Raw genomic sequence first — 25,882 nt, 5'->3', positions numbered from 1 at the left:
GCAGCTGCCTGGAGCACCATACTTGTGCTCAGGCCATGTTTTCCAGATTTATAGCTACAAATATCAGGGTCATTAATAAATAGGAACTTTGAGGACTCCCATTATTCCAGACCACTTTCATTACACAGTGTATTAGTGCACTTCATGTACATTAATTGGAAATCACTGCCCTGTTATATTGTATATATAAAATACTGGCCACTGGGGATCACAGCTAAGACACATTGCTCTACAGGCAGATAATCAGAAAACATTTGGTCACCTGATCAGTGACAAAGGGAACAGAGCACTGTTTCTTTGCTCTGGTGTATGGAATGTTGTACAGGACAGTACATACATGTCCACCCCACACAAGAACTAAATACCACAACAGTTTTCTGGTAAGAAATATGTACTTGTATCAAAATAGATCAGATTTAGGATATGATTGCGTTATCCACAGTTCATAGAAACAGGCCTGAAAGCAGAGATATAAATATTTCCTATCGGCCTTCTTTGCAAAGACAATTCCTAGGCTGTCCTAACATCGAACCTGCAAAAAGATTCCTACATCCATAGGTCTCTGCTCTGGAGCTGGGGCGTCATTTGAATTATTAACACACAGGCAGTATTTTAGAGCTGACCTGTTCTTCAAATCTAAAGCTTGGTTGTCCAAGGCTGCTTTCACACTGAGGCGCTATTATTGCACTATAAATAGCACCCTGAAAGAACCTCTCCTTTCCATCCAGTGTGAAAAGCCTGACTGGAGCGTTGCGCTGGCGGGACAAAAAAAAAAGTCGTGCCAGCCGCATCTTTGAAGAGCGGTAAAAATACCGCTCCTATAGTGCCCCTGCCCATTGAAATCAATGGGGTAGCGCCTCCAAAGCAGCATTTTTTGTGGGCGGGTTTAACCCTTTCGGCCACTAAAAATCTCCCCGCTAGCACCCAAAAATCACAGTAAAACGCTGCTCAAAATAGTAGCACTTTACTGCCATTGCATCAAGCGCCTCAGTGGGAAAGTACCCTAACAGATTCATTAGCATATTTTATTGTGACAGAGCAGATCAGTCTAATTCCAGATAGCAGGTGCAGAATACCTACCAAGCTGCCCTTAGAGGACCTATTTTTTCCTTCAGGGAGTAGGCTGATCAAGAAAAAAAAAAAAAGTGACTTCCTCCATCCAAACAAGTGAGGTGAATGGAGGAATCTTCCTTGCCGAGACATTGTGGGGTTGAATTATTAAACCTAGAGTGCAAAATATGGTGCAGCTCTGCATAGAAACCAATGAGCTTCTAGGTTATTTTCCCTCCCCTTTAAAAGTTTAATTGAACAAGCTGAAGTTGAAAGCCGATTGGCTACCATGCACAGCTGCACCAGATTTTTCACCCTCTAGTAAGACCACATAACACACTATACAACTTTTGTTGTCGGATTTCCTTTAGCTTTACCAAAACCATGTACTACAAGGGGCCTGCCTGCATACAAATTGAAACTCTTTAGATTTACCAAAACCAAACCTAAAGGGAGGCAGAGGGATTAAAAAAATCTCCAAAACATTGTATAGTGTGGATCCAGCTTTTAGTCAACCCCCTTATCCGGACATCGGGACTTCACCACTGTCAGAATGCACAGATTGTTGGCTACAGTTGCCGATCAACAAAAGTTTTCCAACATTCCCATTTTGATCCAACAATTGACTTCTGTCAAACAGGGACACCCACACATGGATCGAAACTTGGCCAGCTGAAGTCTGTAAATTTTATATGGAACATGGTATATAAAAAGGTGGCCTTTAAAAGGAGATTCTCCCAATTTTTTTTTTTTTGTGAAATTAACTTTACTGCAGTTACATATGAGAACGTTGAGGTTTCTTCCCTTAGAAACTATCGCTGTACCAAAAAGGCCCATTCCATCAAACACTTGCTGGCCTTTAAGAAAAAAGTGCACCTTACAGGTTTTCTGATCACAGTGCTTAGCCCAGTCCGGGTCGCCTTACATTTAGGCCATTCAGACATACTTCTGTTACACAAGAAGACCAGCAAATCTATTCATTTGTAGCCAGCGAGCACCATAAATACATCAAAGTGCTGCAGGTAGCACAGCTACATACAGTAAATATGAAGACTTAAGGTAATATGTACACTTTCCGTTTTACTATTTTCATTCAAGAGAGGATATTTGGTTTAACAATTACTATAACTCAATGGAGTCTTGTTACCACAGCAAATAGAGGAAAAAAATCTGGAATCTGATTCCTGTGGGCACCACTGTAAGCCTATCTAGTCAAACGGTATTCAGATCCTGCCACACATACATTACAGAAGTGCTAAAGTTTAATAAGTACGAATAGAAAATGTCTCTTGGGTTAATGTGTGGATTTACCATTAGAATGGCCTTTTCACTTCCACAAACACCATTCATTCAGTCCTGGAAACGCACGAGACACTGTGCAGCCCTTATAAGAGTGTACATGATGGCTTCCTCCAGGTTGTAACTTGTCGCGTCATAAACCAAAGTAAGTGCTTGGCGAGCTTGTGCTCCACCTAAATGTCATTTTTGGAATTCAAGTCTGGAATCTCTTTCTGCATAAAATGCATGATGGCCTGAGCCACCTTATCAGGTCCAATATTATATACGGGATGTGTAGGCTTCTGCCAGGGAGGAAGAGAAAACAGACATGAGATACCATACATGGTTCTGCATTCCCACAATTTTCATGGTATAGAGGTAATCTATGCATTTTTATTATTAGGCAAAAGAAACCCAACTCTTCTGGTTATATTTTAGTATAACAGTTGGGAAAATAAGACAAATATTAGGATGTAGAAAAAAAAAAAAAAAAAGCAGCAAATTATATCACCTGTGATGCATTTCAGTTATCTTGCTAACCTGGCCTGCTAGTGGGCCCTGAGGACAGGGTTGATGACCACTGACATAATGGGCAAATATGCGATGCATACTGGCCCATTATGCTTTTAATTTGCAGGGTTTGCAGTGAACAAAAGAGGAAGTAAAACCCATCCGTGTTTACTTCCTCTTTAATGTCCGTTAAAATTTAAAACACAGACGCCTACTGTGAATAAAGTGCAATCAATTTTTCACCAGCTCCCCCCAGGGTGTGCTCTCATTTGGCCCCCACTAAAAAAAAATCGAATTCACATGAAACAGCCCATACACAGGTCAACAAGATGGATCCAATCAATGAAGGGAAGGTGCACAATGGGGGTGTCCATGCCTAGTAGTTGTTATCTGGATCTTGAGCTCAATAAAACAAAAGAACAATCCATAGTGCTGATTTTATTAAAAAAACAAATGCATAAGCATTGTATTTAAGGCTACTTTCACACAGAGGCGTTGGGGGCATCTGCGGTAAAGTGCCGCTATTTTTAGCGGCGCCTCACCGTCTTTATTGCTGTGCTTTTCGGCCGCTAGCAGGACACTTTTAACCCCCGCAAGTGGCTAAAAAAGGGTTTAAATTGGCCGCAAAGCAGCGGCGCTTTGCCGACGATGCTGCCCATCGATTTCAATGGGCAGGAGCGCGCTGCAAAGATGCGGCTTGCAAGACTTTTTTTTTTACCGTCCTGCCAGCGGACTGCTCAAGTGTAAAAGCCCTCAGGCTTTCACATTGGAGTGAGAGGAGAGGCTCTTTTAAGGCGCTATTATTAGCGTTATAGTGCCTGTAAAAGCAGCTTAAATACAAGCGCTTCAAAACCTGCTGCTGTTCTCATGCCTTCTCACTGCAGTCACTGAAAGACCAAACACCACTCAGGGATGGATCATGCAGTCTGTAAGGGTTCCCGCTTACTCTGGAGTCTATAGACTTCGCCCTACACATTAGAATCGGAATGACATCAGGGACATAACTTAAACGTTTTTTATTCATTTTTTTTATTGCTGTCACAAGAAATGTAAACATCCCCTGTGACAGCAATAGGCAGTGACAGGTACTCTTTATGGAAAGATCTGGGATCTATTAGAGTTTACATCTGGGAAACTGGAAGTGATGAAAATGCTTGTTGCTTCTGTTTTCCTATACACAGAGCTCAGAGAACTTCTGGTCTTCCACAAGCTCTGTGGTAAGCCAGTAGTAGTGCTGGCTGAACATTCTGCCCTCCTGCTGCTTATAAAAGCAATCCAGCAGCTAAGTAGCCGCTAGGATCGCTTTTACAAGAAAGCCAACCGGGATGAGACCTGTAGCTGCAGGCATCATCCTGGTGTAACCATGTGAAGTCAAATGACGTTCATGTACGTGATTTAGCAGCAAGTTGTGTTTCTATGGACATTAAGCACATTTGTATGCAATCTTCAGTTCTCGGTTGTTGTGGATAGTTATTATGGATTTTTAACAATACTGGCACTTTTCTATTCTGCATATTTGTGAATTTTGATCAAACTTTTACATTGTTTATTCATCATAATCTGTTAGTGACACAGTGGGGTTGATTACTTAGGTTCACACTTTTGCGAATTGGATGTAGTTCCCCCCCTCCGCATCCAATTCACATATCTGATTGTGACTGGCTCTCAATGGAGCCAATTCACACATCTCCAGAGCAAATTACATAGAGGTCCTGTGTGTCTTTTGGTCTAAATTAAGCCAAAAATCCAAACTGAAAAATCGGACCTGAAAACAGTGAACAGGGGGGGATGCACCGGACCCCTGCTGTGAGCCTCTCCATACAGCAGTGTGAAGCCAGCCTAAAACTGGAGTGCAAAATCTGGTGCAGCGTCCAGGTTTTATTGTCAAAGCCAATTGCACAGCTGCACCAGATTTTGCACTCCCATGAAGTCATTCACATTTTACAATATATATTTTTGATATTATTATAATAACAAAACCTAATGTATAAAGTGCTGCACCTATACTTTTAATGTTGATTTTGCACCATTTTGTGCTAGTAGCTAATTTAATGGCTACTGTAGCCCAACCCATATGTCTACTTAACTACTTGCCGCCGTCATTCTACGGCGGCAGGTTGGCTCTCCTGCGCGAGAGCCCGTAGCTCTACGTGGGCTCTCTCGCAGGGAACTAGGGGCGCGCACGCCCCCCGACTCCCGGCGGGTGCGATCGCCGCCGGGCACACGCGATTGCTCGTTACAGAGCGGGGACCGGGAGAGAAATGCTGATCTTCTGTTCATACAATGTATGAACAGAAGATCAGTGATTTCCCCTAGTGAGTCCACCCCCCGGGACATACTTAACCCCTTCCCCGCCCCCTAGTGTTAACCCCTTTACTGCCAGTGGCATTTTTATAGTAATCCAATGTATTTTTATAGCACTGATCACTATAAAAATGCCAATGGTCCCAAAAATGTGTTAAAAGTGTCCGAAGTGTCCGCCATAATGTCGCAGTACCGGGAAAAAAAAAAAAAAAGCTGATCGCCGCCATTACTAGTAAAAAAAAAAAAATATTAATAAAAATGCCATAAAAATACCCCCTATTTTGTAAACGCTATAGCTTTTGCGCAAACCAAACGCTTATTGTGATTTTTTTTTTACGAAAAATATGTAGAAGAATATGTATCAGCCTAAACTGAGGAAAAAAAATGTTTTTTTTATATTTTTGGGGGATATTTATTATAGCAAAAAGTAAAAAATATTCATTTTTTTCAAAATTGTCGCTCTATATTTTTTTATAGCGCAATAACTAAAACCCGCAGAGGTGATCAAATACCACCAAAAGAAAGCTCTATTTGTGGGAAAAAAAAGATGCCAATTTTGTTTGGGAGCCACGTCGCACGACCGCGCAATTGTCAGTTAAAGCGACGCAGTGCTGAATCGCAAAAAGTACTCTGGTCTTTGACCAGCAATAAATATGGTCCGGGGGTTAAGTGGTTAATTTGTAAGCTTCACGAGCAGGGCCCTCCTATTTCTTCGGTATTGAAACTGTACTATCCCAATTTATATTGTAAAGCGCTGTGCAAACTGTTGGCACTATATACATCTTGTATAATAATAATGCCCCATTACGATTTAAGAATCCCCCCCCCCCCGGGGTCTATCCTTTCAAAAGTCAGCTGCTGCTTACTTTAAACTGATAGAAGTCACCAGTTGTCACCGATCTTCCTACTCACCAACAAGTTCTCCGGAGATCCCACAACAGTTTCTCGAAGCATTTCACCACTTCCAAAATGCTGAGCTATAGACAAGCCACTCAGACAATAGCAGGTATGATAGAAGTCTCTTGATCTTTTAAAACATAAAATGAAAAAAATGAATCCTGTAATCAAAAGAAGCCACCACAGTACTATACCAGGAAAAACTAAACAGTTCTTCTTACTTGCCGGGTTTATCTAGTAAACCACCAGAGGGGCATTGGCAACACAAGAGAATATATTCCTGGAGGGCTTTCTGGTCAAACATCCAATTGGCGTAGCTGAGGGTGGATTCTCCTGTAAAGACAAAGATTTCAGTATTACATTGCAAGAATGACATACAACGTGCTGTGACCTAGAGCAGCCAATCAGAGTTCAAGCAAACCTTTCCTGAAAGAAACATGGGGCTGCTACTAGTAATCCCTTTCTGAAGATGCTAGCCATCTGGCTGCTACACCGACCAATTGGGTTCAGTGTGGTTTCTGTCACTGACCTGGAACAAGCATGCATATGTAAAGTCCGACGTCCTTTTGTGCATGCTTGTTCCAGGTAACAGAAGGCATTTGAGAGGGTAAACATGACATCCACAAGACACATCTGCAGAATCCCACAATGGTAAGCTCTATGCCTCTCTCAGGAAGGTTTCCTTTTATTTTATGGCTGTCTTTTTACCGCTGGAGCCCCGGAAGGTTTAACCCCCCCCCCTTTCATGACCAGGTCATTTTTTACAATATGGCACTACGTTACTTTAACTGACAATTGTGCGACGTCGTGCCCAAACAAAATTGTTGTCCTCCTCCCCCTCCCACAAATAAAGCTATATTTTGCTGGCATTTGATCACTTCTGTGTGTTTTTTTATTTTGTGCGCTATAAAACAATAAAAACTGACAATTTTGAAAAAAAAAAAAAAAAAAGGTTTTTTTTCATCAATTTAGGCCAATATGTATTCTGCTACATATATATTTGGGTAAAAAAAAATCCCAATAGGTGTATATTGATTTTTAATTTGTTTTGCAAATCAATCAATATACACCTATTGGGATTTTTTTTACCCAAAAATATATGTAGCAGAATACATATTGGCCTAAATTGATGAAAAAAAAAACTGATTTTTTTTTTGCAAATGCAAACTATGGGACATTTTTTATTGTGTTTTTTTTTTACTAGTAGGAGTGGCAAACAGTGACTTATAGTGGGACTGCAATGTTGGGGACCAGCAACACAATGATTAGTGCTAAAAAAAAAAAAAAAAAAAAAAAAAAAAAAAAATTCACTGTACTTCTGACATTGGCTGGGAAGGGGTTAACATCAGGGGTGATCAAAGGGTTAAATGTATGCCCAGGTTGTGCTTACTGTGGGGGGAGGTGCTTTGACTAGGGGTAGGCAGAGATCTGTGTTTACATAGGCAGACTGCCACTCTGCCTGTGTCCCGAACGATCGGCGGGTCCCATCGGACAGAGTCTGCCAGACCCGCTGATTGGCTCCCACCGTGTCAAATCACAGCGAGAACAGGCCGCTGGCGGCACACACCCCTGACCCAGAAGTGTCCGATCACATACTAGGTACATGATCTGGTACAGAGCAGCCGCCCTACCGCAGTAAATGTACGTAGAGCGCTCACAAAGTGGTCAATTTATTGCACACAATTTGAATATCAATGACACGTTCCTTAACCACTTCAGTACCCACCCATAGTCAAATGACATCCAGAGGAGGGATCTCCCATCCTTTGTGGATGTCATATGATGTCCTGGGCTACCCGGCCGTCTGAGGGGCGTGGGCCCGCGGCATCCCTCGGGACCCGTGCCGGGCGGCCGCGATGTCCGCGGCATCCCTCGGGACCCGTGCGCGTGTCGGGCGGCCGCGATGTCCGCCGGGCACCAGTGATTACAGCAGGACGTGGATCTGTGCATTTAAACACACAGATCCATGTCCTGTCTGTGGTGAGGAGACCGATGTGTGTTCCCAGTACAGAGGAACACAGATCGGTCTCCTCCCCCTACAGTTAGAATCACTCCCTAAAGAACATATTTAACCCCTTGAGTGCCCCCTAGTTTTTCCCTGCCAGTCACATTTACACAGTAATCAGTGTAGTTTTATAACACTAAATTGCTGTATAAATGTGAACGGTTCCAAAAATGTCAGGGTCACAAAAAAAAAAAACCCACGCAGATCGTCGCCATTACTAGTAAAAAAAATAAAAAAAATTCAATAAAGCTATTCCCTATTTTGTAGACAATATAACTTTTGCGCAAACCAATCAATATACGCTTATTGCGATTTTTTTACCAAAAATATGTAGAAGAATACGTATTGGCCTAAACGGAGGATTTTTTTTTAATTTTATTTAAATTGTGATATTTATGAAGTCAAAAAGTAAAAAATAGTGCTTTTTTTTCGAAATTGGCATTTTTCTTGCGTTTATAAAAAAAGAAAGCTTTATTTGTGGGCAAAAAAAAAAAAAAAAAAAAGACGTAAATTTTGTTTGGGCGCTGAAAACTAAAAATTAGTCTGGGCAGGAAGGGGTGAAAATGCCCTGTATGGAAGTGGTTAAAGCGGTTGCACACCCTTACCTATACACGCTAAAGTGACTAGCTTCAGGTGCTACACAGAGATTAAACAAATCTTTTTCCATAAGTTGTATCTGTAGCCATCTCTCCTGTACAGTCACAGTGCACAGTTTACACAGCATTTCTGAGTTCCAGGAGGTGGGATCTGATGTCACAGCACAGAAAGGACAGCTGAGTGTAACCTGCAACCTGAGTGGAGGGAATGGACACACCCCCCTCTACACAGTATCATAAGGAAACTTGTACAACTGGGGCCGTCAATCATCTGTTATATGCTGGGGGTGGGGGCACCACCATTTCATGGGATAAAAAGATCAGAAGTGACTCATGCAGATGACAGAGGAATGGGAAAGCAGACTCTGTGCTTTGAACTGTGGCAAGAACACACTATACAAGGATATGCATTGTTCATTTTTCATTTCAGAAGGTTCACAACCACTTTAAAACCTTATGTAGAACACATTAAACCATTCAAAACAGTCATTACTTCCAATCTAACCCTATAACTGAAGTCACACAGCACAGACAGATTTGGGTTAATTACAGGACATACAGATGGTTCTCAAAAAATTAGCATATTGTGATAAAGTTCATTATTTTCTGTAATGTACTGAAAAACATTAAACTTTCATATATTTTAGATTCATTACACACAACTGAAGTAGTTCAAGCCTTTTTATTGTTTTAATATTGATGATTTTGGCATACAGCTCATGAAAACCCCAAATTCCTATCTAAAATAATTAGCATATTTCATCCGACCAATAAAAGAAAAGTGTTTTTAATAAAAAAAAGTCAACCTTCAAATAATTATGTTCAGTTATGCACTCAATACTTGGTCGGGAATCCTTTTGCAGAAATGACTGCTTCAATGCGGCGTGGCATTGAGGCAATCAGCCAGTGGCACTGCTGAGGTGTTATGGAGGCCCAGGATGCTTCGGTGGCGGCCTTAAGCTCATCCAGAGTGCTGGGTCTTGCGTCTCTCAACTTTCTCTTCCCAATATCCCACAGATTCTCTATGGGGTTCAGGTCAGGAGAGTTGGCAGGCCAATTGAGCACAGTAATACCATGGTCAGTAAACCATTTACCAGTGGTTTTGGCACTGTGAGCAGGTGCCAGGTCGTGCTGAAAAATGAAATCTTCATCTCCATAAAGCTTTTCAGCAGATGGAAGCATGAAGTGCTCCAAAATCTCCTGATAGCTAGCTGCATTCACCCTGCCCTTGATAAAACACAGTGGACCAACACCAGCAGCTGACATGGCACCCCAGACCATCACTGACTGTGGGTACTTGACACTGGACTTGAGGCATTTTGGCATTTCCCTCTCCCCAGTCTTCCTCCAGACTCTGGCACCTTGATTACCGAATGACATGCAAAATTTGCTTTCATCCGAAAAAAGTACTTTGGACCACTGAGCAACAGTCCAGTGTTGCTTCTCTGTAGCCCAGGTCAGGTGCTTCTGCCGCTGTTTCTGGTTCAAAAGTGGCTTGACCTGGGGAATGCGGCACCTGTAGCCCATTTCCTGCACACGCCTGTACACGGTGGCTCTGGATGTTTCTACTCCAGACTCAGTCCACTGCTTCCGCAGGTCCCCCAAGGTCTGGAATCGGTCCTTCTCCACAATCTTCCTCAGGGTCCGGTCACCTCTTCTCGTTGTGCAGCGTTTTCTGCCACACTTTTTCCTTCCCACAGACTTCCCACTGAGGTGCCTTGATACTGCACTCTGGGAACAGCCTATTCGTTCAGAAATTTCTTTCTGTGTCTTACCCTCTTGCTTGAGGGTGTCAATGATGGCCTTCTAGACAGCAGTCAGGTCGGCAGTCTTACCCATGATTGCGGTTTGGAGTAATGAACCAGGCTGGGAGTTTTTAAAAGCCTCAGGAATCTTTTGCAGGTGTTTAGAGTTAATTAGTTGATTCAGATGATTAGGTTCAGAGCTCTTTTAGAGAACCTTTTCATGATATGCTAATTTTTTTAGATAGGAATTTGGGGTTTTCATGAGCTTTATGACAAAATCATCAATATTAAAACAATAAAAAGGCTTGAACTACTTCAGTTGTGTGTAATGAATCTAAAATATATGAAAGTCTAATGTTTATCAGTACATTACAGAAAATAATGAACTTTATCACAATATGCTAATTTTTTGAGAACCACCTGTATAGTAAGTTCCTGGGCCCACATAGGGATCGAGATGTCATTTTGTGATACACTTGGAGAAAGCCATTATTATAGAAGGTAAAAGGGACACCAAGCCGATTTTATCTGTGGAATTTACAGCATAGGAAGTCGGCTGTGTGTTGGGAAATATCACTACCCACATGATCTGGTATGTCTATATTTCCCAACAACTGCACATTGCCACCTGATTAGGGGGGGGGGGGTACACTTGGTACCTGGGGCACTGGAATTTGATGGCATTCATACATCCAGTGAAAGACAACTGTTTAATGTCACAAAGAACATATAACGTGTATCACTAGAAGATGAACACGGACACCATCAAGCTGCACTGCTCCATCTTCTCTATAATAAAACATGGCAGAAAGGCCGTTACCTTCAGCATGTAAAGTTCTATGGAGGAGGGGCATCAGACCAGCTTGCCAAAAGGAATAGCAGCCATCAACCAGCTTGTTGCAGCGACCTTGGAATCCACCCTCAAATCTCATCTGTCTAAAAGCAACCCATCTCTGGAAGAAAACCAAAGGCAATTTTATTCATTTATCCAGTTAGGCTTGTTGAACATCTAGGTCTGTTAGGATTTTTTTTTACAATTGCTTAAAGGGGTTGTAAAGTCAGAAGGATTTTTATCAGATGGGTTTCTGTTGTTGCCTTTCATTCGGTGTGGATTGACATGTGTGATATTATGCCATTTTGTTTAACCGGCATACCTTAAATAACGATAAAAAAAAAAAAAAGGATTTTTATCTTAATGCATTAAGATATTAAACCTTCTGTGTGCAGGAGCCCCCTTAATAATTATCAGATCCCCATCTCTGTCCAGGAGTGTCTCGGCCGTCTGGGACTCTCCTTCCCGATTTACTGAGACAGCAGCGGCACCATTGGCTGCCGCTTCTATCAAAGTCATTAAGCCAATCAGGAGAGAGGGGGCGGGGCCAAATCACAGCTCTGTGTCTGAATGGATACAAAGCGCTGTGATTTGGCTGGGGTGCCCCCATAGCAGCTGGTTTGCTGTAGGGGCTCTTGACAGGAGGGAGGGGCCAGGAGCAGAGAAGAAGGACCCGAGAAGAGGAGGATCCAGGCTGCTCTGTGCAAAACCACTGCACAGAGCAGGTAAGTATAACATGCAGCAGTGGCCCATTCATAAGGGGCACCAACCCCCTAATCTCCATGTGGGTCTCCGGAAGCATAGAGTTCTATTGGTTGTTTTTGTGAAGCACATGATTAGATCCTGAGGCTCCAATTGGCTTTAAAAAGGTTGGGCTCACCCACTTGACATTAGCGAATCAACATTCACTATTGTCTTCCTGCTTCTTCCAGCCAATCAGGACAGGAAGAGGGTCCTAAGACCGGATTGGCCGGGAGGAGAAGCCGCCCACGACCTGGATGGCGTAAGTGCGGGGCTGGCTGGCTTGTGAGCAAGCCGTCTCATCTTCTATACTGTACAGAACATTTGGACATGTTCTATGTGCATTACATTAGTTTGAAGCTATTTTTATTGAAAACATAGATTTAATAAACGGTTGCACTAATAGCCTTTGATTTTATAGGACCTCCGCTTTCAAGAAAATATAAAAAAAAAAAAAAAAAAAGAGTTTTAAGCACATTTTCAGAAAAGAAGTCAAAAATAGGAGAAGAAAAAAAAAGGGGGGGGAAAGGTTTTGGTAGCAAAGGGGTTAATCATTGAAATAAACAAAAATTATAATATTTAAAAAAATAAAAATCACTTACCAACAAGCTCTTTAGGTCTAAAAGGTGAACTCTCTTCATTATGACCAAGGCTGCCAAGCCACAAAATGTATATCCTCCATGTGCTTCCATGCCTGGCACCCCACCAATACCACCTTCCCAAAACTGGCACCTATAACAGTGGTCCAATGGAAAAGCAATGCGTCATGACGTTATCCTAAAACATCAGATATTTAGACGTTTATATCAATGAAAAAAGGCAATTTTCATACCTGGCTATCCATTCAGCCGTACCATCAAATAGCTTGGGTGTCATTATGTTGGTCAGTGATGCCACGGAGGCAGCACAATAGGCACTTCTGTAATAGAACAAGGAATTAAACCATCAAGTACTGACCTCCAATGCAAGAAATGACCCACAACACTTATTATAAAATTGCATTTATTCCCATAAAGTCTAAAATTTTATGAGAAATCCTTCCTACTCCCTAAACTAACAAAATAAATAATGCAGTAGAAGGACTCAAAATCAATGCCGATAATGGCGAGCTGTAATCTCCAATAGCGCTGTATCCAAACCTCAAACAAATACGTTTTATATACCCATCTACCAAAGAAAACAATAAATCAAATTAAAAACAGAATATCTGACCTTACATCCACTTCCCCTCCCACATGCATGTTGAAAGATCCGTTGTGTTGCTTCAGTGACCAGAGGAATTCCAGAAGCTTTTCCCTGTGAAATCAAATCATCATTATTGGCAGGGAACACACAAAGGATGGAATTTACAATAATCTTTCCAGCGATAGACAATATAGTCAGTATAAAAAAGGTAGATCATCATCATTAGAGGATAAGGTATAGTATATGAATATGTCTGCTGTACCATGTACATGTGTTTAAAAGCATCTTCAAACTGACCACACTGGGCATAGACTCGCATCCAACCAGTTAGTTTTTTGGCTGTGCTGGGAGAACAGCCTGCCTGTCCTTCAATGGTCAGACTTGTGCCGACACCTCCCCTGCAATGGTCTTTACTGGGAAGATCAGTGTACTGCTCCCTCCGTTTCTGATTACTGCGGGATGAACACAAAGCGTGTCCGGCAGTGATCTCCGCAGGTAATCGCAGAAAGCCACAATTAGCATCGGCTGCCAACAACCTGGCATTTTAATATGTATAATTATTATTTTAGTAATTGAGTAAGTGCCGATTCACACAGGGGCAACCTGACTTACAGAGCGACTTTGCAAGACGACTTCAGCGCGACTTGGAGCAACTTACAAAGCGACTTAAAATTCCCTCAATGACAAGCGACTTTACCAGTGGCCAATCACAGAATAATCAGCTCTGTGGGAGGGAGGAGTTTGCCGAGTAAACTATTTTCTTTTCCTGTAAAGTTGCTTCAGTTAAGATGGAGATCCGACTTTGAAGGCGACTTCCATTGAAATCTATGGGAACAATTTGCCTAGAAGTTGCCTTGAAGTAGTACAGGAACTTTCGGAGCGACCTTAGTAGTGTGCATTAAGACGGCTCTCATTGACTAACATGGGATTACTGATGTCAAGTGACTTGAGGTCTGAGAAGTCGGATCCCAAGTCGCTGTAGTGTGAACCAGTGACTTGTCGTATGGTTCCTCTATCGAGATGGTTCCTGTAAGGACTGCGCAGGCGCAATCTTTGCTGACGGAAATCTCCAAACCTCGGCCGGCATCCAGGCTCATTCCTTAACATTCCTGTGGATTGGAGGATGTTAAAAAAAGAGCCAGGAGGCCGAGCGAGCATAGCGAGCCATCCGAGCGAAGCGAGTACGTGAGGCCGACTGGCCACTTACCTCAAATTCCACGTCGCCCTGGGAGGTTCGTCGGCAAGGATTGTGCCTGCACAGTCCTTACAGGAACCATCTCGATAGCTGGAACCATATAGTCAGATCACCTGCACTAAGTGGATACCAAGGAACCTTCTGATATTTCAGGTGTACAATAGAAAACTATACATAAACATCTAAATTAGAATACAGATAAAAATGGTTCCTAGGAAATGTAACATAAGAGAAAGAATACATCCCAATACTCCTGGTCCTTCTGAGATAGCAGATTCATCTCACCCACATACCTGTTAATGACATTATAGGCTTCTTCTGTTCCAATGGTGCATAGAGCATTCACTGCTGCATAGGTAGGGGCTAGATGAGGTTGCTGGCTGGGTCCACCACCAAAGCCCCCATTGGGACCCTGGCATTGACCTAGAAACTGGCAAACACTGAGAAAAATAGGAAAAATTAAGAAGTAGGGACAAATGATATTCTATCCATTGCAAGTCATTTCCTGTCACTGCTGTACACAAGTGGTCTGGAAAATTGCAAGTAAATGTATTGCTGCAGCAGAGAAAGCAGCGACAGCAAGTCTGGACCTCTCAGCACCCCAGGGCAGCAATCTAGAGGGCAAATCTGCACCAAGTCAGGTGTCAAAACTGCAGATGGTCTTCTGCAGCTGAAATATAATGTATCATATGCTGGTAGGATTCCCCCAACTACTTGTCACCCTGCGGGAGTAGAGTGTCTGCCGTCACCGGTGCAGCAATGACCCCGAAGGGTCTCTCCTGGAATATTAAGCAAACAAGCTGTCTAGCTGAGCTCTGGAGCAATAATCGTCTTCCTCCAAGAGACTCGTTTTAGAGAAGACCAGATCCCAAAACTTTATAACAAACATTTTCCAACGGTCTTCCACAGTCAGTCTTCAAAATCCAAAGGAAACTGTTTAATATCAAAATCCCTTCCCTGGCAATTCCTCACGGGCCAAGAGGGCAGGTTCCTATATTCACATACATTCACCCTGGTGAACATCGGCCCAATAGCAACTTCTTCCAGCTTTGGAAAAGTTCCTTTCTACTCTTGACTCCTTCATAGAAGGAACCTTAAAGTGGATGTAAAGCCGCTCTCATCCTTTCTAAACTACTGCCATTGTGCTGATCTATAAGGATATAGATGCCTCCTGCATGTAGCCTCACCTGTCAAATGTCTCCCCTCTGTCTGTTATAAGAACTGAAAAACTGCAGATTCTGTGGGTGGATCTGTTGTCTGGAGCTCTGTGGGTGGAGTCGTGATGTCAGTAGACTCCCCGCCCACCTCTACACTCCCCTTGTCAAAATGCATTTTTTCCTGTGTATTCCTTACACTAAATTCTGCTACGATCACTAACAGCCAGTCAAAATCCAGAAAAGTAACCACATGACTTCAGAAAATAATTTGGGGGGGGGGGGGGGCGGGAATTAAAAAATAATGCCCGTCTCCAGGCTAGTGCATGAGATATGTAAATAACCTGTCACTCACAGCAAGGGGGCGGAACAGACTAAGGTTTTTCTCTGCAAGTCTGTTTTATTTCACTGAACAATAAAAGAGGATTGCTCAGAGCTGGATTAACTCTGTGTGGCAAGACTGGGCACAGATGATAGGAAATCTTATACTGTACATTGTGACAAAAAAAAAAAAAAAAATAATAATTCGGCTTTACATCCACTTTAATACTGGATGGCAACTTTAACCTGACCTTAGACCTTTTCCAACTACGGTACTTTCTTATCTGCTATGTGATGTCATTCTTTGTATGTTTACATTGCAAATTCCCAAAAAGTGCTTGGTGAGCGTTTCCTACACTTCTTGATCTGGACAAACAAGAGCAAATATCAACCCAATTAGTAAGCAGAAATGTAAACTGCCACAACTAAAATCCCCACTAAAACATGTCCAATTTTGTCTCTCTCTTTATTTTAACTACAGTGGAACCCCGAATTAAGAGCATAATCCGTTCCAGGAGAAAGCTTGTAATCCAAAGCACTCGCATATCAAAGCGAGTTTCCCCATAGACGTCAATGGACACAAAGATTATTTGTGCCAGATTGACTTCTATTGCATGCAATGCCGCCAGAGGTTGGGGGGCACCCGAGAGACTCGGGAACTGAGTCTTTCCGAATGGCTCCGCGTACCTCTGGCCAAATGCGGTACTGCACCTTGCAGAGGCTTGAATCCTGCTAGTTTTTCGGGACAAAACTGGCAAACCTGTGCCAGAAAAAAATAAAATAATAGCTCGTATTGTGAAATGTTAAGTTAACCAAAAGCAGCACAGTGGTGTAGTGAGTAGCACTTTCGCCTAGCAGCAAAAGGGTCGCTGGTTCGAATCCCGACCACGACGCCATCTGCCTGGAGTTTGCATGTTCTCCCTGTGTCTGCGTGGGTTTCCTCCGGGTACTCCGGTTTCCTCCCACACTCCATAGAAGAAGATTTTCACCGCTCCAGGTGAGCCCTATAGACAATCAGGGACGGTCGGATTACCAAGGTGCTGGCAATGCACGTAGCAGTAGCAATAGGAGGAAGGAGATGGACAGCCGCACTCCAAAATAACTTTTCAAAAAAGTTGTCTTATTTTCAAGCAGGAACATGCATAATCACCACAACCATAAACCAGGACAGCTGACTAGTTTCGCACTCTTGCTAGTGCTTAATCATGGTTTAAGATTATGATTAAGCACTAGCAAGAGTGCGAAACTAGTCGGCTGTCCTGGTTTATGGTTGTGGTGATTATGCATGTTCCTGCTTGAAAATAAAAGACAACTTTTTTGAAAAGATATTTTGGAGTGCGGCTGTCCATCTCCTTCCTCCTATTGCTACTGCCACACTCCATAGACATGCTGGTAGGTAAATTGGATCTTGTCCAAAATTGGCCCAGTATATCTGTGTGTATGACTGTGTCCCTAGTGTGTCGTGATCCTACGGGGTAAAATGACCGCACCAGCCAAGCAGACACTGGCTGGAATAGCGCCCAGAGGCGATTCAGTTTGCATGTGTAGCGCTATACAAGTCATTCATTCATTCATTCAACCGCGTTACTCGCAATCTGAGGTATTACTGTAATATTTTGTATTTTTCTATACTTTCTGGCTTAGCAACTGTGGCGATAAAAACATCCTAGAGGTTCTAACCTTTTATCTCTTTACCAAAGAAAATTAAAATAAGTGGCTTCACTTTACGGTTTTGTTGGGAAAAAAAAATATCAAAATCAGAAGGCACCACAACGTTCCAAGAAACAGAAATATCAAATGTACTATGAGAACTATACTACCAATATAAATGGGTGTGCATGATACAGTTCATGATCATTACATTCATAGCTGACTTTATTATTTTAATACGGCTCACCTTGATGCCACAGATTCAGGGATTGGCTCATCCAATATCATTAAACTATGTACAATCCAATAGCATAGCCAGGGACGGCTGGCATCCAGGCACTAGGATAAAGAAAAGGTTACACAGAAAAGAAGTCAAACATCGAAAAGTGCTTCTTCAATGTAGATTTACCTGGAGACTCTCCATGGAACAAAGCTTAGCGATCCATTTCACTAAGTAACAGATTTGCATGAGGACAGCTTCTGACACACAACATTGCAAATGCATGGAAATGGCTAAAGCCTCATGCATACTACTGGGCATAAAACAAAAAGCTGCTTATACAAACATTCAGCCTGCAGAAGCACATTTGGGTATTTACAGGCATACAGTGCATCCGGAAAGTATTCACAGTGCTTCACTTTCTCCACATTTTCTTATGTTACAGCCTTATTCCATAATAATAATAAATTCATTATTTTCCTCAAAATTCTACAAACAATACCCCATAATGACAACGTGGAAGACGTTTGTTACATAGTCAGATAAAAAAAAAAAAGACACAAGTCCATTAAGTTCAATAATAGTGGGACTGCTGAAGCATTCTCCCCCAATTATAAAAATATACATTTATAAAAAAAACAAAAATCACATGTACAAAAGTATTCACAGCCTTTGCTATGCAACTCAGGTGCATCCGGTCTCCACTGATCATCCTTGAGATGTTTCTTCATTGGAGACCACCTGTGGTAAATTCAGTTGATTGGGTACGATTTGGAAAAAATACACACCTGTCTATATAAAGGTCGCAACTGTTAACTGTGCATGTCAGAGCACAAACCAAGCCAAGGAATTGTGTGCAGACCTCAGACAGGATTGTATGGAGGCACAGATCTCGGGAAGGGTACAGAAAATGTTCTAAAGCATTGAAGGTCCCAATGATCACAGTGGTCGCCATCATCCTTAGGGCCCTTTCACACTAGCGGACCGTATGTCCGCATTTTCATCCGTCCGTTTGCGGATGAAAACGGGACATACATGGGTCTCTATGTGATTACGGGTGTCAGCGGATGACCATCCGCTGACACCCGTAATTTGTCCGCCTCCGCAAAGATCCGCATTTGCAGACGGAAGAAATCCTATTTTTCTTCCGTCTGCCGGATCGGATGAAAACCGACATGCGGTCCGTGTTCATCCGATCCCCCATAGGGGGAAGAGAGAGATAGAGATATTCACACCCCCAGTACTTTAAATGTAAAATAGTTGATTACCTCGTAAGAGTCGGAGAGGTGCTGCAAGCCTTTGCGTAGGTAGTGGGCATGGAGCTCTCTCTCCAATACAAGCCTGGAAGAAACACAAATGTCGTTCTGCTTAAAAGTAAAACAGTTATGATAAATGTATTAATGATGAATCCCCACTCTGCACTTACCCTAATCTGCAACAAAACAAACTAATGAATAAATACAAAGTAAAAATATCCAATAGGCGCTGAATTGAAAATCCCACGCAAAATAAAAAAAGTGAACACCGACTCCTAATACAGCGCTCAATGGCAATCACAAGTTGAACGCATATAAACAGGGCGCTGTATTAGGAGTCGTTCATATATACATATTCTGATAAAATGTATGGGATCGGCCACTGCCGACTGTCTTCTGAAAGGGAAGTTGACGACTCGCTGTACTGTTTTTTTTACTTTGTGTTATAAGGTGACTCTTCCCACCACTATTACCAACAATATCACAAGCAGTATTTTCATCCTTCACATATGTACTCAAACATGCTTTTTAGACCTGAAAATTACTTAAAAATTATTGTAAAGTCAATTTTTTTTTCTATAACAATAACAAACAAGTTATACTTGCCTGCTCAGTTGCAGTGGATTTGCATAGAGCAGCCCAGATCCTCCTCTTCTCGGGTCCCTCTTTTGTACTCCTGGCCCCTCCCGATGAGTGCCCCCACAGCAAGCAGCTTGCTATATGGGGGCACCCGATGCACAGTTCCCTAGGTCCATTCAGACATGGGGCCGTGGCCTGACCCCGCATCCTCCCTCTCCTGAACGGCTAGCTGACTTTGATTGACAGCAGCGAGAGCCAATCGGGAGGGAGAGTCTCTGTCCTACGATGTCCAGGAGTGTCTCGGCCAGCCGAGATGGGGTTCAGGCAAGTCTTAGGAGGGCTGCTGCACACAGAAGGTTTTTTATCTTAATGCATAGAATGCATCAAGATAAAAAAAAAAATAAAAAAAAACACAACACACAACTTCTGCCTTTACAACCACTTTACATACTACAAAATATTTAAAAATTATATTTCCTAAATCTGTGCAAAGAAAATAATGGTACATGCAAAATATCTTGTGACAAAAATTTGCATGTACTCAGAGGCGTGACTCGCCTCTGCTGATACACAAGGATTAAACAAATCCTCTTACACAAGTTGTACCTGCTTATCTGCAGCCTCTCTTCTCTACAGCTCTAAAAACACCAAGATCAAAAGGTGATTTCTCAGCTCCAGAAGCTAGGGACAGGGATCAGATGGCACATACTGCACATCATTAGGCAGGGAGCGGAAACTAAGACCTGACTTGAGGGAATAGACACACCCCCTCCATACAGTCTCATATGATGAAAACATGGACAGCAGACACTACCAAGCACCTTCTGTATGCTGGGGGGGGGGGGGGGGGGTAGTGTGGTGTTGAGGTATCCTGTCAGAAGCGACTCATGCAAGTAGCAAAGAAATGACAGAGGGGGCAGAAATCACACTCACTGCTTTGGATTGAGGCAAGTGCACACTACAGAGAGAAATGCTCTATTCATTTTTTTATTTTTATTTCAAAAGCTTAAAACCACCAACTTTTCCAAACCTATAATTTTAATAAGCCCTGGTCCACACTGGTTCAGCTGAACTCGCACGGCTTCACTCTTGATTTCGGCCGCAATTTAAGAGACATCTGTGCAGGTTTCTACACAGATGTCAATGTAAATCGCGGCCCGAAATGGCAAAAAGTAGTACAGGAACTACTTTTTGAAATCGGTGCAGCGCCGCAGGTGCGGCGTCGCACCGATTAGGACAGTGTCATTGCCGGCAAATGCCGCCGATTTGAGATGCGATTTCACATGTGAAATGGCATCTCAAATCTAAGGATATCGTACCCAGTGTGAACCTGTGCTAAATGAGTTTAAGCCCTGGTTCACACTGGGTACGATTTGGAACGATTTGAGATGCGATTTGACATGTCAAATCGGCGGCAATGGCACTGTCCTAATCAGTGCAACGCCGCATCTGCGATTTCAAAAAGTAGTTCCTGTACTACTTTTTGCGATTTCGGGCCGCGATTTACATTAAATTGCGGCCGAAATCGCGGCAAAATCGCAGCCGCGAAATCGCGGTAAAATCGCGCATTTTACCGCGATTTTGAATTCGCAGCAGTGTGAACCTAGGCTGACTGCACACAAAAACACAATGTACCATATTTCCTATTTTTTTGGTAAACTTTAAAAGACAAATTGGTGTTGAGTAAATAGATACCAAAAGATGTCAAGCTTGAACATAAAAACGATGATAGTCAAGACTGTCCATAGGCAAGACTTACCCGCTGCTACCCTTTAAGTGGGCCAACCATGAGAAAGCAGACTGGTCTCTGATCATGTGACCACTGTCATTGCAGTCACATGATTGGGAGGAGCCTGTCCTGCTGGTTCCCATTAACAAACTAACCAAAAGCTGTAGGAGACAGCTCAGCGTGCTGGGAGCTCCCTCTTTAGCAAAGAACCTCAGACCACCACAGTGGCTGGGCATTAAGGCCCACTTTCCTACCGCTACATATCTGTTATGGAAGGAGGGAAGAGGTTAAAGCACTCAATAAGCTTTATTGCCATCACAAAGGGCCCAATAACTGCTATATGTGCTTTGGCCATCCTGAGCAATTTGCGCAGGTACCAGACTCCCGGGAGCTGCAGGAAACTCACCCACATCACTTCTACACTAAAGCAAGTGCACAATTTTAAAACCAACTCATATAGGCAGATTCACAAAGACTTACGACGGCGTATCAGTAGATAGGCCGTCGTAAGTCCGAATCCGCGCCGTCGTATCTTTAAGCGTATGCTCAAATTGAGATACGCTTCTGTGTTGCTAAGATACGACCGGCGTAAGTCTCCTACGCCGTCGTATCTTAGCTGCATATTTACACTGGCCGCTAGGGACGTGTACGTCGATTTAAGCCGAGAATATGTAAATGAGCAAGATACGCCTATTCAGGAACGTACATACGCCCGTCACAGTAAGCTACGCTGTTTACACAAGGCGTTTTGCAGGCGTAAAGATAAACCACCAAAAAGATGGCACAGCCAATGTTAAGTATGGACGTCGGAACAGTCGTCGGATTTCACGTTGTTTGCGTAAGCCAATTCAGAATGGGGCTGGGCGTAGGTTCCGTTCACGTCGAAAGCATTGACTATTTGCGACGTGATTTTGAACATGCGCACTGGAATACGCCGGACCGCGCATGCGCTGTTCGTTCGGCGCGTCATTTACGTGGGGTCACGAGGCATTACCATACAACACGCCCACTACAGCCTACTTTGAATTACGCGCGCTTACGCCGGCCCATTTACACTACGCCGCCGTAACTTAGGGCGCAAGTTCTTTGTGAATACTGTACTTGCCTCTCTAAGTTACGGCGACGTAGCGTATATGAGATGCGCTACGCCCGCCTAAAGTTAGGCGCATCTACCTGAATCTGGCTAAAAGCGTTTATTCCAAAAGAAAACCCAAAGAATTGTTCCTGCAATTTGGCGAGTTAGAACTCTGCTGTGTTCAAGTGATACGGCCTTTCCTCTTACATCAAACATACTCCTGGGTGAGTTAGATGTCCGATTCCTCGCTGCACTCAAGGAACCCTCCAGCCGGCCCCTACATTACTGCTGTGTGTTACAGTGACAAAGGATGCAGCGGGAGGAACCAAGGCATGCGGTGGGGGGGCGGGGGGGATACAGGACTAGAACACTCACAGAAGCTGAGGATGCTGAAGACTGCCAGAGGCGAGATCACTAATGCCGTGTACACACGATCGGATTTTCCATTGGAAAAAACCTTGGATGGTTTTTCCGACGGAATTCCGCTCAAGCTTGGCTTGCATACACACAGTAGTCACACAAAAGTTCTCTGAACTTTCGACCGTCAAGAACGCGTTGACGTACAAACACTACGACGAGCCGAGAAAATTAAGTTCAATGCTTCCGAGCATGCGTCGAAATTTTGCGTGTCGGAATGGCTACAGACGATCGGATTTTTCGATAGGAATTTTTTCTTTCGGAAAATTTGAGAACCTGCTCTCAATCTTTTGTTGGCGGAAATTCCGACAGCAAAAGTCCGATGGAGCATACAAATGGTCGGAATTTTCGTTCAAAAGCTCACATCGGACTTTTGCTGTCGGAATTTCCGATCGTGTGTACGGGGCATCAGAGTAGAATTCTGACTTGTGGCCCACAGGGGAGTGTTCAGAGTCATCTATTGCACCCATTCTCTACATGTTTTGGGGGGGGATTACAGTTACCGTACTCATCTCCAGAAAAAGGGCCAAATATATAATTCACATATAGGGGGGAGGGGTGTATATGAGGGGGGGGGGGTGTATTATCAGTCAAAGAAGCTGTATTTATGTTAAAGCGGAGCTCCTCCAAAAAGGGTGTTTGCTTCCTCCCCCTCAGCTGCCACCTTTCAGGGTTTGACAGGTACCCACTTCCACTTCTGGGTGACTGCTGCAGCAGTCACCTGAAAGTTCAGCCCCCCGGCCCTCCTCCCACCGCCGCTGGGCCATTCACAAAGCGCACTTCGCAAGACTTCACTGCTGGTTTCCCTTACAAGAAATGGCGGCAGCAGCACTAGTGAGCCGATTAAAAAAAAAAAAAAAAAAATCAGCTGGGGTGAAGACACCGCTGGATTCCTGGACAGGTAAGTGTCCATAGATTCAAAGTCCGCAGCTACAGTATTTGTAGCTGCTGACTTAAAGGGGTTGTAAAGGTTTTTTTTTTTTTTTCTAAATAGGTTCCTTTAGGCTAGTGCATTGTTGGTTCACTTACCTCTTCCTTCGATTTCCCTTTTAAAAGTTTTTTTTTTTCCCCCTTTGTCTAAATTTCTCACTTCCTGTTCCTCCTCAGTAAATGATGGTGTCACCATCATCCAAGCGGTGGTTAGTCAGCCCAAACAGCTTACTGAGGAGGAACAGGAAGTGAGAAATTCAGACAAAGGAAAAAAAAATTGAGAAGGGAAATGGAAGGAAAAGTTAAGTGAACCAACAATGCACTCGCTTAAAAGGAACCTATTTAGAAAATAAAAAACAAACCTTTACAACCCCTTTAACTTTTTCTAAAGGAGCCTAGACCTCCTCTTTAGGTCTGTCCTGAGATTAAGTCCTCCACCACAAGGGTGACTAAACACCAGATTTCAATGCATTTATCTGCACACCAAGTGGTCACCTGCAGTTATGCCACGTACACACGATCAGTTCGTCTGATGAAAACGCTCTGATGGACCGTTTTCATCAGATGAACCGATCGTGTGTGGGCCCCATCGGTTTTTTATCCATCAGTCAAAAAACTAGGAACTTGTTTTAAAATGATCTGATGGTTAAAAAAAACAATAGAAAAAAAAAAACGTGCCGTCCATCAGTTAAAAATCCACGCATGCTCAGAATCAAGTCGACGCATGCTCGGAAGCATTGAACTTCATTTTTCCCAGCACGTCGTTGTGTTTTACGTCACCGCGTTGGACACGATCAGATTTTTAACTGATGGTGTGTAGGCAAGACTGACCATCAGTCAGCTTCATCGGTTAACTGATGGAAAAATCCATCAGACCGTTTTTATCGGATGAACCGATCATGTGTACAGGGCATTAGAGATGGGCATCTGATCCTGGACACAACTGGCTGCATCCAGGCTCAGAGATCTACATACATGCACAACGATGGCTGATATCAACCGGTCATTACTTTGGACAGGCTGAGCAGCTGCTGCCATTCACCCGTCATCCCAGCCAAAAAGACTCCGCCGATCCTTGCTGCTGCAATCCGGTGGATACGGGTAATCCCGCCGATCCTTGCTGCTGCAATCCGGTGGATACGTGTAATCACCTGTGTGAAGGAGGCCTTAGACAGCCCTGCCAGCCAACACAGACAGGTGGTGGCTTCACCTCGCTTTTGCAGTTAAGCGTCTCTCTCTGTAAGTGCGGTTTCCTGTTGGCGTGCAAGAAAACAAATACTGCCCCTCCCTCTCCTAGTCTAAGTGCTGCTGTATAGATTACTGGAAGCCGATAGCAAAATGAACGCATGTACTTAAAAATATATTTAATGATTTTTAAATGAATATTTAAGTACATTTTTATATATACACAGCATATCTGGATTTCATCTTTAAATGCACAGTACGTTCTCCGCCAATTTCACATTCAGCTAGCTGTGTACATTTTGTTAGAAGGAATTTCGACAGATTTACGGGGAAATTTTTTCCCAAAATTTTTTTTGCAGACAGAGAAAGCAGCATGCGGGGAAGCCTGAAATCAATCATTACTGTCGCTACAACAAAAACCTTGGTCAGATCATGTGTTAGCTGCAGGGCACAGAGAGCGTTACAAACCTCAAAATAACAGATTTATTGAAACGAGTAATGGGACTTCTCATTGACACTTCAGGACGGGCACATTGCTACACACACGGTTAGGAATTCATTGTTTTTATGGTCATCTACAGCCGGGAATTTATACTGTGAACCAGGGCTTGCCCAAGACATTGTGCCGCCTTGGTCCAAGAATGAAAGAGTCTAGATCAGTGATGGCGAACCTTGGCACCCCAGATGTTTTGAAACTACATTTCCCATGATGCTCAGCTACACTGCAAAGTGCATGAGCACCATGGGAAATGTAGTTCCAAAACATCTGGGGTGCCAAGGTTCGCCATCGCTGGTCTACATGGTACCGCTCTCCCACCATCTTACATAAAATGTAACCTTCTATCCCTAATACCTGCTGGTGATGTTTGCAGGCCCCTGGCACCCCATGACCCACATTTAGGGCACCCCATTTTCGGACAATAGACTACAACTATAGGACAGCCTTGTGGGCGATCAACTACCCAACTTGCCCTAAATTATCGCGCCTTCTGTGCTGCCAGGTTCCTATAAACAAAATCAAAGAGACT

General features: G+C 43.2%; 1 protein-coding gene across 1 annotated transcript in view; it reads right to left on the bottom strand.

Annotated features, from left to right (window-relative positions):
• Positions 1–1,791: 1,791 nt before the first annotated feature.
• Positions 1,792–25,882, bottom strand: part of LOC120920963 (protein farnesyltransferase subunit beta-like) — a 30,629-nt gene continuing 6,538 nt past the window's right edge. Inside the window, exons 3-12 of the mRNA XM_040333467.1 lie at positions 18,952–19,024; positions 17,711–17,802; positions 14,632–14,778; positions 13,171–13,254; positions 12,791–12,877; positions 12,561–12,690; positions 11,206–11,338; positions 6,261–6,372; positions 6,055–6,169; positions 1,792–2,630 (exon numbers count right to left, since the gene is read on the bottom strand). Of these exons, the coding sequence (XP_040189401.1) occupies positions 2,523–2,630; positions 6,055–6,169; positions 6,261–6,372; positions 11,206–11,338; positions 12,561–12,690; positions 12,791–12,877; positions 13,171–13,254; positions 14,632–14,778; positions 17,711–17,802; positions 18,952–19,024 (1,081 nt within the window). The 3' untranslated portion in view covers positions 1,792–2,522. The remainder of the gene's footprint in view (positions 2,631–6,054; positions 6,170–6,260; positions 6,373–11,205; positions 11,339–12,560; positions 12,691–12,790; positions 12,878–13,170; positions 13,255–14,631; positions 14,779–17,710; positions 17,803–18,951; positions 19,025–25,882) is intronic.

The sequence above is a fragment of the Rana temporaria genome, chromosome 13 (assembly GCF_905171775.1).
Source record: "Rana temporaria chromosome 13, aRanTem1.1, whole genome shotgun sequence".
Lineage (NCBI taxonomy): Eukaryota > Metazoa > Chordata > Amphibia > Anura > Ranidae > Rana > Rana temporaria.
This window is presented reverse-complemented; position numbering and strand designations above follow the sequence as displayed.